General features: G+C 40.9%; 1 protein-coding gene across 2 annotated transcripts in view; it reads right to left on the reverse strand.

Annotated features, from left to right (window-relative positions):
• Window positions 1-988: 988 nt before the first annotated feature.
• The window catches only part of si:ch211-127i16.2 (probable flavin-containing monoamine oxidase A), a 99,303-nt gene continuing 79,045 nt past the window's right edge, over window positions 989-21,246 (reverse strand). The window contains exon 12 of one of the 2 annotated variants that reach the window (XM_036140075.1): window positions 989-2,004. In XM_036140075.1, the coding sequence (XP_035995968.1) occupies window positions 1,686-2,004 (319 nt within the window). In that variant the 3' untranslated portion in view covers window positions 989-1,685. The remainder of the gene's footprint in view (window positions 2,005-21,246) is intronic. The other variant, XM_021317296.2, reaches the window with a different exon arrangement.

Below are 21,246 nucleotides of genomic sequence, written 5' to 3' on the forward strand. Positions count from 1 at the left end.
ATAGAGAAAAAGACATCTGCCCCTTGTGGTGACAAGTTGAAATGACACCAGTGTTGTGCACCTACACGGAAGAGGAAAAGCATCTGCTGCTGCGACTGCACAGGTCTTTTTTTTTTTTGAAGGCATGATGTGTTCTGAGCTAAGAAAGTTCTGAATATTGAAATTAGCCCATGTTCTCTCACAAATGCATCGATTACGGCAGACTCGACAAAGTAGCCAAGTGAACGAGAGCACACACCGCGTCACACCTGTGCACACGCCCAGATGATTTGGCCCAACTCACTCTCTCATTAACTGACTAATCTGGCCCATAGAGACAACTGCGGTAAATAGAACATAACTCAGTTTTTTTCTTAATCGCTTCTAAAACTTTACCGCGTTCGCCTCCATGTAGACAAGGCCTGAGGCTATGGCTTTCAAACAGAAAAAGGTGGATTGCTCCAACCAGGTCGGAGATGAGCCTATGCCTCAAGTGGACAAGTTCAAGTATTTTGTTGTCTTATTCACAGGGGAGGGGAGGGTGGACCAGGAGGTGGATAGATTGGGCTTCATATTGGCCAGAGGGAACAGCACCACCTCCCTCTCCTCAGACCAACAGAGCAACTACTGTTCTGAGACACCCCAGCTGAGGGACGGGTATCGGTACCGCATGTCTAAAGTAAACTCGGAAGGTTCCTTGAGAGTTGAAAGACTATAATCTAGACTTAAAGTTCTATTATTTCCCTTATGGCAGCTGTCTGTTCTGTTAAAAGCCAGCTGCTGGAAGGTAGCCCTGAAACTTTTCATTTTATCTCCTTTTCCTCCTTTTCAGTCTTAAACTAAAGTAAAGCAATAGGAGCCAGAAATAGGCTATAAAATCTCTTCCCATCTGTCTTCTGAGGATCCGATAAGCGTCTAGTATTTCTTAAAATTTAAACATTTTAATAACTGCAGTTTTGAGTGTTAGGTATTAAAGTTTTCTGTTGAACAATCAGTGAGTGCTTTAGAATTAGTGTTTATTGATTTATTCACACTGAGAAGTTAAAAACATGGGTTGCACAGCAAAAATAAGAATAAATCTGATCAATAAGATAAGAGAAAAGGTGAACAATCTAAGAAAAGGAACTACAGAAAAGGAAAATGGAGTACAAAACCAGGAAGGAGTAAAAAACGTTCTATACCAGTGATGAAACCAATTAAAATACAGATTCAATATACTCAACCGAGACAGTTTAAAGGGAAGGGGAATTTCTTTTTAAATTTCTGATATTCTTGGCCAGTAAATTGAAAGTGAGCGGTTCATTTAGTGGCTTGATTTGTTTTAATCAAATCAAACAAGCTTCAATGTTTGTTTGTAATAAAGTTAATACTTAATCATTTGGAGCTTTTGTCAATCTTTACATTTTTATTAGAAGTATTAATCTCTACACAGATTTTAAATAAATGCATTGTTTTGAGGACTACTCGGACGTCTCCATGTTCTTCTGTTAGAATGACAGAAAGAGTTTATAATTCAGATTGGCTTTGACAAGTTATGAGACTGATTGATTTAGAAACATTGACATACCTTGTTGGAGCAGGACTCTACAAATATCAACACTAACTGACAAAACCTTTGGCCGTGACTGCATTTTCAAATCCACTAGTTGGAATAAGCATGTCTGCCAAAGGTTTTGTTGTAATTGCACGATATGACTCTTGCTTATTTAGAAAGCATTTGTCATGTAAGTTTTGATCTTCGTCATTAAATGTTGATGCTGAGCCAGCAGGAGAGCGGCACTTATTGTCAGCACCGGTATCGCCACAGACTTTCTTGTGAGTCCGTTGAGGAGCCTGGAGAGCGGGGTTTGCTGCGGGGGACCCTTGACAGCTTGACCCTGGACCAGGGCCTCCTGCTCCTCCGCTGTCAGGGCCACGTGGCAGACCTCAGCCAGCACCTCCAGAGCTGCTCGTTGACCAGACTGCACGGCACCGCTCATGTAGCCACACCACTGCATCGCAGTCTCAGTGCCGGCCCAGTGGATCCTGTAAGCACAGAAAACACAAAACATCCTCACACCAAGACTTTTGCTGTTGCATTTGAATCAGAATTACAGGGTACATCTCAGTAAATTAAAATATTGAAAACTTTATTTATTTCAGCACATGGATTCATCATACACAGAATTCTAATTTTTAAGTTGTTTTCTGTTAAATGTAATGATTCAGGCTTGTAGGAAATGAAAACCCAAACTTTAGATTTTCAGAAAATTTTTATTTGACAAACATTCCAACATAAAATACAACAGAAATTTTCAAAACAGAGAAATGATGTTCTACACAATGATGGGGAAGAGTGCAGACTTGTTAGTTGTTCAGCTGATAGTCTCTGACATCCTCCACAAGCAGATTTTACTACAAAAAAAGGGAATTACTAAAGAAGAGTGCTGGACACAAACATCGTAATTAAAAGTTAAAGCTATAGAGGACAATTTTATATTATGTAGGTCAAACTATTTCTGGAAATGTAGTTCAGAAACGCCCAAGTAAATTTTTAACTGTGCATGCGCAAAATCATTTTACCTGCTTTTCCGCTCCTCAAGGGGATCACGTGAAAAAATCTCCCAAATACACTCTGTAGTTATTTCTTCTAAGGCCTTCCTCTTCTTTTCATAAGCTTCTCAGACGTGTGCTTCTTGTGACTCTCAGCCATTTTCAAAGTGTACAGTGAGAGCAGAGCCGCTGCTGTGAACGGCTAATACCAAAGCTAACTGGCTACATAAACACTAGAAGCGCGTGTGTGCAACCAGCAAGCGGAAAATAACAAGGTAGGAGCACGCACACTGGCGTTTTGTGAGCGCATCACAATGATCGTCATGTGGGACAACCAATAGATAAGGTGATCCCACCGGAACTCGAAGCCGAAAAAGATTGTCCACTGTACCTTTAAGTGAAAGGAAACGGTGGTGCAAGTTAAGTGAAGAATCCAAGTTGCTAGAGGTATAGTCTAAGGTTTCCACAGTCAGTGTAGATTTGGAAAGCCGTGTTATCTGCTGGTGTTGGTCCACTGTTTTATGAAGTCCAAAATCAATGCCGCATCTACCAGAACATTTTAGAGCTGTATAGAGAAGCTGCTTTCGTTTTCCAGCAGGACCTGGCAGCCGCTCACATGTCCAGAGGTAGCATCTGATTTAATCAATGCTCAACTGGTCGGTAACCAAGCCTGACCTAAACCACACAGAAAATCTCTGGATTATTGTCGCTATTGATGAGAGACAGGATACTCAAAGACACAGAAGGCAGATGCTAAATCGACCTGAGCTTGTTTGACAGCAGACCCACCGCCTGATCGCCTCTTTGCCTCTCTTCAATGATGCAGTAATTGATATCAAAAGGAGCCTTGACAAAGTATTTTAGACTTTTCAACAGGTCTACATAGAATGATAACAATCCTTACTTAAATACTCTTGTGATGGTCCAGTTTTTTGGATGGACCTGTACTTAAAAGTCGTGAATTACAAAGTAGGCTACAGATTTGAGCATATCTTTAGAAATGTTTACAGTGCTCATTAATGAACTCACGGATGAGCTGCATTCTGTCAGAGACCATTTTTATAACTGAAGAGGGCTACATTTTATCAGTTTGTCAGTGCAAAAATTAAAACCACTGAAGGGAACATTAGAAACTCTACCTGCTGTCCAACTGCTGGCACAGAAGACCTAATTTATGCTCCACAGTCTGGTTTTCACATGCAAACACTGAAAAGCACGCTAGGGCGGATTAATTTAGCTTTTTTTAGGCTGAGAACACACTGTAATTAACATCTGTCTTTTACAGGTCCATTACAGGGCCACCACAGAGACACACACACAGATAACACACACACACACACACCTACACACATTTACACCTAAGGCCAAATTTGAATCTCAAATTAACCTGCACTGCATGTTTTGAGACTGTGGGAGGAAAACACAGCACCGGTGAAAACCAGTGTGTGCTCACACTGCTCAGGGTGAACATGCAAACAGCACCCAGAAAGCGAGGGTCCTAACCAACACAGCCCAGAGATAAACATTAAAAAATGATGACAAAAATAAAACTTCATTGACTGAAAAGATTCCCTGTCTGATAAGGTCATTAAATTCACTCTTTATTATGTTCGTGTTTTACATGCTCAGCAAATTAGGTTAAGCCTGTTCAGGGCTGTAGGGCTCGTTCCCCATAAAAGCACAACAAATATGTTGCCGCTCCATCTATCAGGATATTTCTTGGCTCTACTCAGGTTTGGTGTCAATGCTATTGTGCATCAAGGGCTTTAGACATAAACGTGACGCTGTCAACCTGAGGCAAATTAAAAGCAGTCATTATTTCGAATAGAAAGGCTCCACTCCAATGAGAAGAAAACAGAAAAACAAGCATGTGGGTCAACATGTGCTGTTCAAGACAGCCAATTCCCAAGAAACAGGAGACAGGGGCTCTGCAGAAACACAGAGGGTTCATTTAGCTAATTTATAGCCCTGATATCAGTGTGGTATAATATAAAGTGCACAACACAAGGTGAAATAGAATGAAACGGATACATGTTTTTTAAATCTTTTTACCAACAGAAATCAGAAAAAATATGGTATGGCTTTGCATTTATCACCCTACACCCTAAATAAAATACAGCCAAGAGCCTTTAGCTTTAAATGGTCAGTATGACTGGAAGAGTACTATATAAGTTAAGTCTATTTACCATTTAGAGCTGACCTAATTAGTAAACAGAGTCCACCTTTATGTAATTAGATCTCAGTATAAACAACTGTCCCAAGAAGATCTCAGAGGTGTGTTAGAAAACATGAAGGAGCAGACAGCATCATGAAGCCCGAGGAGCACAGCGGACAGGTCAGGGGGAACGATGTGGAGAAGTTTAAAGCAGGGTTACAAAACAACACTCTACACTCTGATCGTCTCACATGGTACTATTCAACCCATCATCAAATGGAAATGGTAAAATGGTAAATGGCCTGTACTTGTTTAGCGCTTTATCAAGTCTTGAGGAGGATCCCAATTCGCTTCACACTAGATTCAGTCATTCACACCGTGGCGGTGGTGAGCTACCCTGTAGCCACAGACTGACAGAAGCAGGGCTGCCATACAATCGGTGCCACCGCGCAGGAGTGAGGGTTTGAACTGGTGACACATTGATTACAGGACAAACTCCTAGCCCTTGTGTTACTGTCAGAAATAGTGTGGGACAACTGTAAAACAAGGACATGTTTTCATCTATGGACATGACCATCCATCTATGCTGAGAGGCCAGGCAACAAGATAATTAATCAGAGATCTGTAGCTCCACCTCCTTCTAACCTCACACTACAGGAAAGGAAAGCTAAAACATCTCTTAGCCAGGACCAAAGTATCACTGTCTTACCAGCTGACAAAGGAAGATGCACCGTGGTCCTCAACACTTCTGATTACCAGGACAAAATGTTCCCACTAATGAGTGACACCACCACATATGAGACCTTGAAAATAGATCCAACCAGCACTTACAAAAAGAAGATCACACACTACCTCCAATAACTTGAAAAAGAGAATGTAATCAACCATTCATCTTATTACAGATTATATCCAGGAGAAGACATTCAATGCTTATATGTACTTCCCAAAATCCACAAGGAAGGAATATCACTCTGACCCCTTGTCAGCAGAATTAATTAGGTGTCTTACAACGTTGCTAAATAACTCGCTGGTATATTAGCCTCTCTGGTGGGAAACACTAACCTGACGCCGCCAGACAGATTTGCTTCGCATGTCCATCTGGAAACCTTCCGTTGAAGTAATTTTGGGAAGGGGCGAAAATACTGGTTAGCTGATTGGCCCATGTTGGTGATAGACGGGCCAAATAAACCAATTAGATCAACGAAGCATATGACGTACTTGTCAACATGCTTCGTCGTCGCTCTGTTACGAGCGACGACAAAAACACAACCACAAGCCAAGCTACTCTTGCTGTTGCAGGTAAAGGGTCGTTAGCTCAGCAAAGAAATACTCTGTAATTCCGATAAAACTTGCTCGATAGCCACGCCAACGCTAGTTTCATCGGCTGAAGCCGCCATGTTCTTTAGACTGACCTGTCGCGCTTCTCGTTGCGTCACACCTCAACCCGCCTCAAAGCCAATGCTGATTGGACGTTCGTTTGGTGAACGGCTCCAAATTTTCTTTAACGGAGAGTAGCCAGACTGATCTGCGAGTGAAACCTTGAAAGCTCGCGAGATCAGGATGGTCTCACGAGGCTAGGGAAACACTTCATATCACATAGAGAACGCCACAGATTTTTGCAAGCAAAGTCAAACATCTAAAGATGGCACCAGGAGAAACTCTTGTATCTTTTGATGTCACTTCACTTTTCACTTCAATACCTACATCAGAGGCGGTAGAAACAGTCGGGAAACGTCTTCAACAAGATGATAACCTGAAAAAACAGGACTAATTTCACTCCAGACCAGCTCTTTACCCTTCTAGACCTTTGTCTTTCCACAATGTACTTCAAGTTCAATGATCACTTTTATAGACAGAAATCTCATAGCATGGTTGTGCTATGGGATTTCCAGTGCCACCGTTTGTGGTCAATCTTTACATGGAAGAAATGCAAAAGAGAACCTTGGACTATTTCAGAGGAACACCACCAAGCCACCGGTAGAAGCTTTTATCAGACACATCAACTCAGTGGACAATAACATCAAGTTTACCAGAGAGGATACCAACAACACCATGCTTTCATTTCTGGACTGCTTGGTGAGCATGGAAAGAGATGGAATCCTTAACATTAAAGTGTACAGGAAACCTACTCACACAGACCAATATCTTCTTTTTGATTCTCACCACCCACTGGAACACCAACTTTCTGTCATCAGAACCTTACACCATGGAACCGAACATGTCCCCGCTAGGAAAGAACGAAAGAACAAGGAACAGAATCACGCCAAAGATGCGCTCCAAGCCTATGGATACCCAAATGAGCTTAACGACTCTCCATTGTGAGGGATAATCAGTTCCAGGTGAATCTACATGCAAATCTAAACTCTAACGAGGCCTTTCGTGCAGGTCTATAAACCTTGGAACTCTACACTACTCCAGACATTTTGAATTGAGAAAGCTTCCTGGATGGGAAATGAAACGTATTCAGCTTCAGAATAGAAGTCCCGTTATTTTATTACTTAACCATTTTTTGGGATTATTCGCCAACATGGAGCTACAGAAATCCACAGCTCGGGTGGAAAAGCAGGTTGACAAGTCTATTAGTTGTGCAACCCTTAAATGTAGCCTTTATGTAAAAGGGGTAAAATGAAAGTCGTTGTTGAAAAACAGCCATAAGAAGTCCTGTATACAGTTTGGTATAAACTATACAAGGCACAGCAAACCTGTAGAAGACGCTGCTCTGGACATGATGAGACCAAAATAGGACTCTTTGACCTTTTTACAAAAGGGTATATGGAGAGTGGAGAGCACAGTACCCTGAACACACCACCCCTATAGTGAAGCTGGGATTTGGCAGCTTCATGCTGTGAGGATGTTTTCCGGGGACAGGAAATCTGGTCAGAGTTGATGGGAAGTGATGGATGGGGCTAACATATGGGTGGAGAGGGGCCATTTGTCTATATCTTCACAATTAAATAGCACTTTGTAGTAGTCACATAGATTTCGCATAAACTACATTGAAGTGCATGGTTGTGAAATGTGAAAAAACGTTCAGGCTTATAGAATTTGCAATGTTCTATAATTTAAACGTTGCTAGAATTTAGTTTAGGCGCTATATGCCCTTATCAAGTAAGATGTCCCTTGCAATCACATGCCAACATGTAACACACTTGTGCAACGGCACAAACTGTAAACTTCCTGTATGTGTCCAGCTATGAGCAAAACTTCCTGACGACACATTTATCATCCACATCGTATCTAATCAGCTATTACTGCAGTGAAAGTTGTCTCTTTCACCCCTTTCCCAACTAATTATTTAAATTAGTTTGCAACTCTTAGGACAACATGCTTCACCCTTACCATTTAATCTATGTCCTGCTGCCCTCTGCCATAAAGGTTCCTCCTCTGAACTTTTCAAGGTTATCCAAAAGACACAGTGAGTCACGTTTCCACCACTCTTGCCACAGTACATCCTCTATTGTTTTTTTGAGTAATATCTATGAGCCGTCTTTTTGATGTTTAAGTTGTTGGAGTGCCAAAAAGCTGAAATAATAAAAATTTACAACCAATAAGCTGGTCACAGCACCAGTTCATTTCAGGTTGACCATTAGCAACTAATTTTTTTAGCCTTTTTTTCTTTTGGGGAGCAAACAATAGCTAAGAAGCTCTGGCGTCTCTGCAATTGGGGCCAGTGGGGTTGGTGTCTATTTCTGCCAGAATACTGACAAGGTCAGTAGGCTAAATCCTCTTCAGGTGCCTATATTGATATTGGGGCCGGCCCCCAAACGTTTGTTTAAATAACATACTTCTGAAATTGCAGGGTGCATGCCCAACACACTCTCAGTAGATCTCTGTGGGGTACAAATCCTCTGGCCCCAAGCTCAGAGCATCCAATAAAAATACTGGAATTGCACATGTTATGTTTACGTTCTGAAGGATGTGCAACCCTCTAGTGTTGGTTGGGCTTGCTGGTTCAATGTGAATCTTTTCTGTTCAATAAATGAACAATATAAGTGAGCCTTTATTTGTAATTTTATGTATACAAATGTAATTCCATTTAGCTTATATAAAATGGCATTTCTAGTGTGTTCGTTTATGCAAACTTATCTGTTTAATTTAAATTTGATCAAAGTCAGGTAAAATGCATCACAAAAGAATGTGTTGCTGCTAATAGGTGTTGAGTTTTGTGCCCCACTTATCTCAGCATGCCAGAGACGTCACTGCTAAGAAGTCAGGTTATGCTAGCAACATCACTATTTTTTTTCCTAATGTTAATATGTGTATATTGCACAAAGGTTGGAAGCAGCTACTTGAGATAAAAAAAAAAATCACTACAGAGAAGTGTCTCCTTTTCATACAGGCTGCCACTTAAGCAGCTGCCATAGAAATGTTGCTTTTTTGCCATAGTTGGGATTTGGAAAAGTCAGCAGTCTGAGGGAAAGCTTGCATCCACTGCAGACTTTATTTACCATCCAGTAGATATACATAATTAACTAATGATCTATGTTATCCTACTGATCTCTAATTTTCATTGTTTGTTGTTATTTCAACTTTTATCTTTTTGTTCTCACCGTCTTTTTTCTCTTCATAGTAGGTACACCTAGCATTCTGCTAGCTGTGGCATCATCCAGCGGAAACAGGTCATCCGGCATTTCTATATAACATAGAAAGGATTCCTGGATCAGTGTGTGCTTCTGTGCTTCTTGTGTCTCTGCTCTGTTTTTTTTTTTTTTGTTTTTTGGGGGGGATCCTATAAAAAAAAAAAAAAGAGGGGAGTGGTGGCCTAGTGGTTAGAGCAGTGAGCTTGCACTCTCAGAAGGTTGCGAGTACCTGGTTCGACCCCCACAGCCTGCACTCTGGGTCCCTGAGCAAGACCCTTAACCACTTATTGCTCCCCGGGCGCCGCACAGTGGCAGCCCACTGCTCCCCAAGGGGATGGGCTAAGATTAAGATGCAGAAGTGAATTTCTCCATTGTGAGATCAATAAAGTTCAATTATTATTATCTCTTCTTTAACCCCTGGTCGGTCGAGACAGATGAGCGTTCACACTGAGCCTGGTTTTGGTTCTGCTGGAGGTTTTCCTCCTGTTAAAGGGGAGTTTTCCTCTCCACTGTCACTTCATGCATGCTCAGTATGAGGGATTGCTGCAAAGCCATCAACAATTCAGGCGACTGTCCACTGTGGCTCTACGCTCTTTCAGGAGGAGTGAATGCTGCTTGGAGAGACTTGATGCAACCTGCTGGGTTTCCTTAGTGAGGAAACTTTCTGACCAATATGTATAATCTAATTGAGTTTGACTTTGGAAAGTGTCTTGAGATGACATGTGCATTATATAAATAAAAGAGAATTGATGTAGTTAGTGATTGTGACAGCATTTTTTTTTTTGCTTACTATGCTAAGTATTAATAAAATATACTAACATTTTAAGAATATTTTTAACAGTTGTGCTTATTTAAAACATATCCTTGATGCTGCTCCCAAATCAGTTAGGGATGTAGATTAAACTTTACGAAACAACAGGGGATGGTTCCTTCCTTTTAGATAATTTGTACATAGGTAAAGCACTGATTGAAATAAAATATATATATTTTGCAAATGCTTAATGTTATCTATACAAATACTGTGGTATTACATTATTATTTATTGTAAGAATATATAGTAAGAATATTGGATTCCTGTTCTCCAGAAATCCAATACCTTTTGCTCTGGCTGTAATTTAAATTGATCTACATTGATCTGGGATAGTTTCCCCTCCCCAGCTGGGAACTGCACCTCCACAGACAGATGCTGACAGCTTTGCAGTGCAGTTTGAACAAAACTGCTTTTATCTGTTTGTTTTTACTTATTTTTAACATAAATGTGATACACGTGCCTCTTTCATTTAAAATTAGGACTTTTTCTTTTTAATTTGTTGGCTTGTTTTTTCTTTTTTATAAACCACTTTATCTTTCAGTTTTCTTTAGCTCAACTCATACCGATGTCTTTGTCCTTAGATTATCTTTCCTTTAGTCATTATTTCAATACATCTTACGTTACGAAGTACAATTTTCTTGTACGTTGTTAAACAGTACAAGGGAAATAAAGTCCATCATTAGAAATGAAAGAGTAATAACAGGACATTTTCTTGTGGCTATAGCAAGAAACTGTAGTACTGTAGTCCTTTGAGAGCCTTTATACCAGTGTATGCTGTTATTGACACTAAGTTGTGAGAAGTTGCCCTTTCTATAGGCACCTCACTGTTAATAAAGTGAAAATAAAGCTGTACACTGGAAGAGACTTTGCAGAACGTCCTGCTTCGATGGAATACATGTTCTGAATCAATTCTTATTATGATCTTTTTGCTTTTACTGATTTTCCTTCGAGGTCGCTTGGAGTCAGTCAAAGCCCGTTAAAGTGTTTTACAGACAGCGCCTGAGTCCGCGTAGCCGCGATGACTTAATAACTGCAGTGCAAATATTTATTTCCACCTGCAAACACAACAAATGATGAAAAGAAAATCTATTCCGCCGAATGTCAGTGGTTCACAAGCCCCGAGGCAGGAACATGCTGGCTCCATCAGCACCCTGGCAGCTGTGTGTCGGTGGGATGCTCACATTGCGACGGTTTTAATCATATGCAGATCATTTGTATGCGTGCTGTATACGATATTTTACCCTATTTCCCAGAAAAAAATTATTTTAAAACAAATCCTGCTTCCTCCACTCTTGGTTGGTACTGATTGGTCTAACTCAGAGGATATGTTGGCTCCCCATGTGAGCAACTGTTGCAGGCCATGCCATGTGTATTTGAGCATGGTCGGACTTTTATTCTTGCTTATACATCATCTCGGTTGTCAAAACAGCGGACGTTCCTTTGATTTATTATTCAAAGGATATGGTTGAGGTATGGGACAAATTAATTCTCATGAGTGCATCAACTCTAGATCTACACCTGCCACCTGGAGCCCGAACCCCAAACCCACCCCCAGATCCCAACCTCCAACCCCTCCAAGGTCTGGCTTGCAACTTTTATGATTAATTTATATTTTCTGAACAGGGAGTTGAGTTCTCTGCAGCAGAGCGCTTTGCTGGATGTCAGGGCGTCCTAGAGAAACGCTACTGGAGTATCAATAGGATAAAGATGAATTAAAAAGGAGAGTAACTATGTAAACAAATGGTCAGTAAGTTGCTGTGAGGATGTTTTTGAAGCATTTCTATTTGCTAACAAGCTCAACAAGAGACTTCATTAACAGGACACCTTGAAGCTCGACAAAAATGTTAACAAGCTTTGTTTGCAAGCGTGCTTCATGTTCCGGTCTTAGTAATTCCCAGCTCACAAACTTGTTGCAGAGGTTACCTGATGTCACTCAAGAAATATTACGATTATATATAGTAAAAAAAAGTAAATTCATTCTTCATTCATATTTTGCACTATAGTGGCTTCCTTCAACAAATAATGTTGAAAAGAAGCCCACCTGTAATTTATTTCTACATTTATTTAGTGGGGAACAAAATCCTAATATTTTCTTCTGGTAGTTTTTTTTTATTTCTTAAAATAGTCAGCCATTCCAGCTTTGACGTACAGGGGTGGCAGTGTCTTCTGGTGTGGATGTTTTGCTGCAGGAGGGACTGGTGCGTCATGAGTGATCTGTAGCACACCAACAAATTGGTTATAAAGTGGCTTAAGGACATTTAAGTCTATGTTCTGGAGTGGCCATCACAAAGCACTGATCAACACCCCAAACCTGACTCAGTTTCCCAAGTCCTGACAAGAGGAATGGGCCCAAATTCAGCAAACATGAAGCCACTGGGGCACAGGGAGAAGAGCAGCTGTCCTGCATTTGGAAAGTTGGTTTAATTCCAGCTTCCTCCCCTGCCAATGCAATGATCTAGTACAGGGGTCTCCAACCTGCAGCTTCAGAGGCACATGTGGCTTTTTAGGCCCCTCCACTGTGGTTCCCACTAACTTTGAAAAACGATGACATGGAAATAAGCAATTTAAAAAAAAATATACAGTAACGATGAGCAATGTTTTTAAAACCCAAAGTAATAGGAACGGGTGGTTTAGGCAGTTTGTATGTTTATGCAATTTCTGCATAGAATTTGAACAAAGTAATGACACTAAGGGTGCAAGGGCCATTTTACAACAATGTGCTTTACGCCTACATAAGCTGCCTAGTTTTGTTTATTTTGTTTTATTTTAGTTAGATCTGAAAAAGACTCATATTGCTTCTTTTTTCCGATTAAAAAATATTTTCCTCTTTATAAAAGTTATTCTTGGGTAAAACTACATGGAATGGTAATTATACGGAAACTACCAGTTTCAGCAGTCCAAGGTTTGATTCCCAACCTTGGGTCCCTCGGTGCATATCTTCCCCCCTTTTGCCTCTACCCATTTCACATCTGATTACTCTGAAAATTGGCCCATAACGCCAAAAAAGAACACATTAATTAATTAATTCTTAATTTATACCATACAACTGATATTTACATAATAAATATTTATTTAAAAACAATTCTTACTTTACCAGGGTCCAGCAGGTTTTTCAGCTCTAGCGCTATTTTGTTTAGTGGAAGTGGGCTCTTTGGATTAATAAGGTTGTTGACCTCCAATCTACATGGGATACATCTATAAAAAAACATTTTAGATAAGCTGAAGTTGTCATATAGGCCTTTTGGTTGTGCCAGTAATGTTTAACATTTATGTTTGTGATGGTAGAACTCAAAATTCTGTTTCCTGTTAGGCTTCCGAAACAACAAGTCATGTAGATAGAGTATAATAATTGTTATGATGCCCCGTGATGCGATTCTGTGCATCAGTTCTCTAACAATAACTTTTGGATATATTTCTATAATCCTCTTAACCTCCTTGAAACACCTCTGTTGAAATATGCCTCTGTTTTTCATCATAGTTTAAACCAGGGAAGCATGGAGTTGTGAGTTACTACTTAAAACTGTATAGTCATACTAATCAGCTCCATAAACTAAACTATTCATGAAAAATGCTTCAGTTAAATGTATTGTAAAGAGCATGTTTGGGGTGCCAATAAGTGTGGCAGCAGTGGTTTTCTAAAAACAAAAAGAATAAGTATTCCTCACATTGTCTAATTCTTTTCAGATTTGCAAGGATATGGAATTTTTTAGGATGTGTAGAGATTTGAAAAGAATCAGCAAGATAATATTAAATATGCTCTCTTACAATAGGTATAGAACAGTTTTATTCGGTTTTCACCAATGTTAGGTCAAGAAAAAGTGGAAATACCAAATCCTCCTGGCTTGTAAAACATTTTTGGGCTTTGGCTTAAATATATACAAGTAATACCACTTTTCTTCTGTTTCATTAAAGTTTGATGTAAGCTAAATAGAATAATCAAGACCGTCCGTCCGTCCGTCTTCTTCCGCTTATCCGGGGTCGGGTCGCGGGGGTAGCAGCTTCAGTAGGGAGGCCCAGACGTCCCTCTCCCCAGCCACTTGGGCCAGCTCCTCAGGAGGAATCCCAAGGCGTTCCCAGGCCAGCCGGGAGACATAGTCCCTCCAGCGTGTCCTGGGTCTTCCCCTGGGCCTCCTCCCGGTGGGACGTGCCCGGAACACCTCACCAGGGAGGCGTCCAGGAGGCATCCTGACCAGATGCCCAAGCCACCTCAACTGGCTCCTCTCGACGTGGAGGAGCAGCGGCTCTACTCTGAGTCCTCCCCGGATGACTGAGCTCCTCACCCTATCTCCAAGGGAGAGCCCAGACACACTACGGAGAAAACTCATTTCAGCCGCTTGTATCCGGGATCTCGTTCTTTCGGTCACGACCCAAAGCTCGTGACCATAGATGAGGGTAGGAACGTAGATCGACCGGTAAATCGAGAGCTTCGCCTTTTGGCTCAGCTCTCTCTTCACCACAACGGATCGGTACAGCGCCCGCTTCACAGCAGACGCTGCACCAATCCGCCTGTCGATCTCCTGCTCCATCCTCCCCTCATTCGTGAACAAGACCCCAAGATACTTGAACTCCTCCACTAGGGGCAGGACATCCTCCCCAACCCGGAGAAGGCACTCTACCCTTTTCCGGTTCAAGACCATGGTCTCGGATTTGGAGGCACTGATTTTCATCCCGGCCGCTTCGCACTCGGCTGCGAACCGCTCCAGTGAGAGCTGTAGATCACGTCCTGATGAAGCCAATAGGACCACGTCATCCGCGAATAGCAGAGACGCAATCCTAAGGCCACCAAAACGGATCCCCTCAACACCTTGGCTGCGCCTAGAAATTCTGTCCATAAAAGTTATGAACAGAATCGGTGACAAAGGGCAACCTTGGCGGAGTCCAACTCTCACCGGAAACGAGTCCGACTTACTGCCGGCAATGCGGACCAGACTCTGACACCGGTCGTACAGAGACCTGACAGCCCTTATTAAAGGGTCCGGTACTCCATACTCCCGGAGTACCCCCCACAGGATCCCCCGGGGGACATGGTCGAATGCCTTCTCCAGATCCACAAAACACATGTAGACTGGTTGGGCAAACTCCCATAATCAAGACCAAATAAACCTAATAATAAAACTGGGGTTTAGATTTTCTCTCTTTTTTTTTGTAGAATTAGGGAAGTTCTACTAAACTGCAAGATGTTGTTCAGGGCTTGAGACACAGAGAAACTCATTTAAAACACATGTGACCACCGGTGCCCGAAGCGTGCAGGTAGAGCTGGGCAAAATATTGAGATTTCAAAAATATTGAGATTTTTTTTCAAAAGAGACCTAAGATGAGACTATATCGTTTAAAGCAAGATGGTCTATGTGGCATTATAATTACACTTTTATGTATTCTAGTAGGTTGCTTTTCTACCATTTCTCATATTTATCTATAGCTGTTTGTTAAAAATTTGCCTTTGAGATTTTTTTTTATGATTGCTTTATAAAAAAAGTAACATATCGAGATAAATATCGTACATATATCGGCATTCAACTTAAAAATATCAAGATATTATTTTTGGTCCATATGGCCCAGCTCTATGTCCAGGTGTATGTTGATGATAACTTCCATTATATAAAAAGCAGACTTACAGCCTTTATTTGAGCTTAGCAGTTAGATTATAGCTTAGCTTTGGTGTTAGCCGTAAATTGTAGCTCAGCTGCTCTCACCGTATACTTTGAAAAAGGCTGAGAGTTGCAAGAAGCGAACCGGGTATCAGTTTTATGAGAAGAGAAGGGAAGAAATAAGACCAGAGTGGCTTTGGGATATTTTTTTCATGCAACTTGTGCAATGCTCTTTTAAGGGAAAAGGGCTACTCAAACCAACATGGCCCTGAGTAAAAAAGCATCACCTTCTAAACCTAATAACTTGTTCAAAAGTCACTGGCAACAACAACTGTCATCAAGTGTTTCTGATAAATGGCAGTTTTCACGTCAGTGTGGAGAAAGCATTCACCCACCCTTTTTCTGCACAGCCGCTTTACTTTAGTCATGGTGAAAGTTTTTCTAACAACAATGGTCTGTTTAAGGTCAGTCCACAGCGCTTAGCTGATTGCAATTTCCCTTCAGGATTGTCCTGTAGCAGGATTTGTGGCTCAGTAACGTTCACCAAGACGTTCAGCACCTGAAGCCACAAAGCAGTCCCAGACAACCACACTACCACATCCAAGCTCAAGTGTTGGTTCCTTTTTTGTAATGCTGTGTTGAGTTTTACACCAAATGTAATGGGAAACACACCTTCCAGAAAGTTTCCTTTCTTTCTTGTCAGTCTCAGGATATATTCCCTAAAGTCTTGGGGATAATTGGCAAATGTGAGAATATCTTTTTTTATTTTATTTTTTTGGTCAACAGTGGTCTGGGTCTTTGAACTCAAGGCTTGATGCCCAGTTTGCCCAGTCTGTTATTCTTAATTAAGTTTTTAACCATCAACAATGACTTGAACTGAGGTAAGTCAGACCTGCATTGCTTTAGACATTGTTCAGTTTTTTTTATCATAAATGATTTTCACCATGGTTAACTGGAGCCTTCGAAATGGTTTCGCAGCCCTTTTCAGACTGATGGGATATCAGCGACTTTATTTCTTATCTGTTCTGAAGTTTCTTTCGATTGGAGCATGGTGTGTTGCTTTTTGAGATCTTTCACTCTACTTCAATTCGTCAAACAGGTTCTGTTTATGGGATTTCTTGATTCAACAAATGTGGCAGGACTCAAACCTGGATGCGGTGAGTGAAAAGGATCACAGCTTTCTAAAATATATGTTTAATCATATGAATTCATTGTATTATCAATCATATCAGTCTGTTCATTTTCACTTGTGGCTAGGTTTGTTTTGATCACATTTTGCCATAAAAGCTTAAATTGGCATTTTTATTTACTAAGGTTGTCTTTAAAGGATTATTTTTTGAGTATCTGAAACTTTTAATTTGAGAAAAAAACATCAAAAATAGAAATCAAGGCGTAAATCATTTTTTGATGCACTTCATCTTCCAGCTAATGAGTTAACCATTTTTTTCTTCTTCACACTTCACACATTTAATTGTTTTTACATTTATGTTGGAATAAATGTGCTAGTACGAAGGACATTTACATAAAGGGGTTCATGAAAATTTTAGAGAAAAAAAAATAAATTTAAAAAGCATTTAGCAGCTGCTGCCCATTCCATGTTTAGCTTTTGTTTAGTTCTTAGCTCACTGCATTTGACTTTGCTTGCAGTTCACTTGGGAGAGCTTGACTTATATTCTGGATGCACTGTAAAGGCCTGCATGTATTTTGGAGTCCAGTGGAGCTCTTGTTCTTGGTATTCTAAACACAGTGCCGTAACCGTGTAAAGGAAGGGTATTGTGAAGATATTTATTCCTAAGCTGTGGTACAATACCTTAGTGTGCAGATAGTGTTTTGATTTTGAGGCACAGATAGCCGGCAATGTCCTGTAAGAGGCAGAAATGCTATAGGAATTTAAAAGAGGTGAAATATAATGATATGGACAAATGCATGTAAAAATAATGAGTATGGACAGAATATCTGCATAAACATTATACATATCCTATCCATACAAATACAATGCAAGAGCATTAACATCCTGGTACTGTCTGCAGTTGATTTTATCTAACAATTTATAAACTCAGAAAAAGATAATCAGAGTAAATACAAAAATAAGTACTCAAATGCAGAAATTGGTTAAGGTATAAAAAGCTATCCAAAACTAACATGGCCCTATGTAAAAAAAATATTCACCTCACTTATTAAATCATACATTAGCTTGGATTTACCACATTTTTTGGAAGCTGCAGTTACATTTTACTAGCGATGCCAGCCATGATCCCTAAAACAACTAACTAGACCCTACCAGACAACATGAAGTAGCCTGATAGGTCTCAAAAAGAGACACATCATGCACCGAGCTAAAGATGTTCAAGTAAAGAGGAGAAACAAAGTCACTGGCATCTATAATCCTCTGGAGACCTCTCTCACTAGAATAATAAAGAGTCCAAGGCCAGAGTTTCAAGGCCAAAACCATTGCTGACCAAGGAGAACACCACCAGGAGAACGTGAAACCATTTATATCCCATCACATGTAGTGTTAAACTAACATAGTAATCCAGACAATGACCATATACCAACAGCCAAACAAATAATGGTAATGTAATAGTCTGGGGCTGGTTTGCTGTTTCTGGGCGTGGCTGACTCTTTACAGTTGATGGAACCATGAATTCTGCTAAGAATATCTGGCCATCAGTTCATGACCTCTAGCTAAGGCTCGCTTTGGTTAATCAGCAGGGCGACAAGCCAGAGCACTGCAGAAAATTCACCTCTCAATGGCTCCGGAAAAATGGTTTGAGCCCGTGTCCTGACTGTCTCAGTCGTTTTGTGTTTTTTTGGGCAACAGCCTGCTGTCAGTGGCCAGAGGGCCCGGTTGCACCGATGTATGGCAGCTTTGCTTCTGTCAATCTGCCCGAAGGCAGCGGTGGCTACAATGCAGCTCAAAACCATCAGGGTGTGAATGACTGAATGTAGTGTGAAGCGCTTTGGTGTCCTCTCAACTTGATAAAGCGCTATACAAGGACAGGCTACAAAATGTAATCTTGGTCAACATGAGGCTCCATATCTTAGGATGCAAATCAAACCCATGGTTTAGAGATGTACAGGAAGAAATATATGCCTATGCAGTACCCAACTCCATCTGGGAAAGCAACAGGGAAACTGCCGACATACCTGTATCTAACGCCTCCTGATAAGAAAATAATAAATAAATGAGGTATGGACAGCGTTCCCCCCCCCCCCCAAATCAATCACTGTGTTGCCCAGTTACAACCTCACAAAAAAACATTGATTGAACAAGAGGAAAAAAGTGAGATTTGCTGCAGCTGCCATGTTTTACGCATCCATTGCTTATGATACGTTGGATGGTGTATGTGTTGTAAGGAAAATGAGCTCTAATGCATTCACACATCACTTGGGCAACGATGAGCTAAGGTTTAGCAGCTCCCCTTGACAACAATGAAAACTGCTTCAAATAACAAAACAGTCATCCTCCTCACCTGAAGCGCTGCTAGCTGCGGTCACTTCCATGAGCTAAAAATAACATGGGCACACGGAATAAAGTTCACAATCAGTTAAAATGTGAGCTTTTATCATGCCATGTAAACAAGCAGGTGGTATTGAATTGTATTATTTTAAAGCTTTAAAGCTATAGTTGGTTATCCTGTTCAAAAACTCTATTTGTTATGTTGGGTGAAATGGTCATTCCATTTTACCCAATATTCCATATGAACAGAAAAAAAAAAGCTTTTAATTTTTGGCGATGAAGCTTCAGTGAAGCAATGAAACAAAAGAAGTTATTCTAGTCATAGCTTTAGAAAAGTTGGACAAAATTACTTTAGATCAGAAATCCCTAAGGATATATTTAGATTATGTCTTATGAATAGAAACAATTGAGTAATTCTGTATGTTCCTTAATGTATGAAAAAAAATCTAGTCAGAATCAGAAATGCTTTAATAATAACAGCTGGAAATTACAGTTTCAGTACAACCATCCATCACATACATCACAAACATTTCGGGGGAACAATTTGACTGAGGCCTTGCTGCCAAGGATCCCACCTGACGCGGCTTCCATAGGGCGCTGCCTTTAACTCTGTGCAAAGATAGGAGCCACATTTGTAGAGCGAGAAGGAAAAAAAAGGCATATTTCCGTTTATGTGGCCCTTTATTCTTAACCAGGATACAGTTTGAGATATCAAAAAACCTCTGCATGAGAAAAGCACATATAAAGAGACAAAATTTAAGCAGAAAGTTTACATTGCATGTAAGTTCATGTAGATTATGTGCATCAGTTGTGTGTGTAGTGAACGTTGGATCAGTTTGCCCATGAGCACTGTCCAGAGGGCCATTGTCCTTGATATGATGGAAAGTTTATCAACCGGTGCCACTGTTCTGAACGCATCCACAGATGTCCGCAGGGGAGGAGGGAGCGGGGGGAGCAGTTCTGGGCCCTCTCGCCATAACATCCAGGGGAGTTTTAGATAAGAGGGGAAAACCTAATCCAAATACGCTATTTGTTTTGAGAACAAGCTGCACCAACTTTTCCATCTGCTTTCAAGTCCTTTGTCACTGGCTCCACATCCCTAATCCAATATTCTTAATTTGTTGGTCTTTTTTCCACGTTTCACATCCAGATTTATCCCATCCATCCTGAGTTCAGCCACCATAGCCAGCCTGCTTTCCGTCGCATCCAGCTTGGAGCTCTGCTTGTTCACAGCCTTAGTGATCACATCATATATGGCCGGCAGCCTGATCATGGCCATATTTGCTACCAACATCCTCTGAGTTGCTGGTACACCAGAAATCCTCCGAATCCAATAAAAGAAATCTGAGTATCATGAATCCATACATGTATACGTCTTCAACGTCCTCGACTGACAAAATCGAAAAACACCCCATTTTTCACCTGTACCAGGAATCTAGGGTGTATCCCATGATGTGTGTCCCGTCAGGACAGGACGGGTCCCCATTTCCCTGCCTTCCCGTCGGAAAATTTTTGTCAGTAGCATTGAGAGACCAGCTGACCAGATCCATAGTGTCCAGAGTTCGGATGATATGAGGAGAGAACACAGAAAGACAAGACACAGCAGAAGCAGGGACAGCAGGGGGGGGGGAGCAGGAGCAGGAGGGTAATGCGACCTTCTCTAGTGAGAGAAAGAACAGAAAGGAGCCAAAGATTAATTTAGGTTATTCCTTTGTTTTTCCTGTCTGTAATGTTTTCCTGTTCATGTACAGCACTTTGAATCGTCTTGTTACGGAAAAGTGCTATACAAATAAGCTTGCCTTGCCTAACCTTCCATCCTGACATTAGTCATACAGAAAAAGGAGGGTTAAAAAATTAGATCTCTGTGAGAGCTGCAGGCCTGTAGAAACCCTGACTAATGCCTGCCGTTCGGTTCGAAGGACATGGATTTTTCAGAGTTCTGGGGGTATCACCTTATCTATTGGTTGACCCACATGCCAATCATTCTGACATGCTCACTTAATGCCAGTGCACATACTCATTCCTTCTTATGTGCACGTCTAGTGTTTATGTATCTATTAGGCCAGTGGTTAGCTTCGGTGATAGCTGTCAATTGTAGCTCCGCTGCTCTCATCGTATACTTTGAACATGGCTGAGAGTCA

This window comes from Fundulus heteroclitus, chromosome 8 (genome assembly GCF_011125445.2).
Source record: "Fundulus heteroclitus isolate FHET01 chromosome 8, MU-UCD_Fhet_4.1, whole genome shotgun sequence".
NCBI lineage: Eukaryota > Metazoa > Chordata > Actinopteri > Cyprinodontiformes > Fundulidae > Fundulus > Fundulus heteroclitus.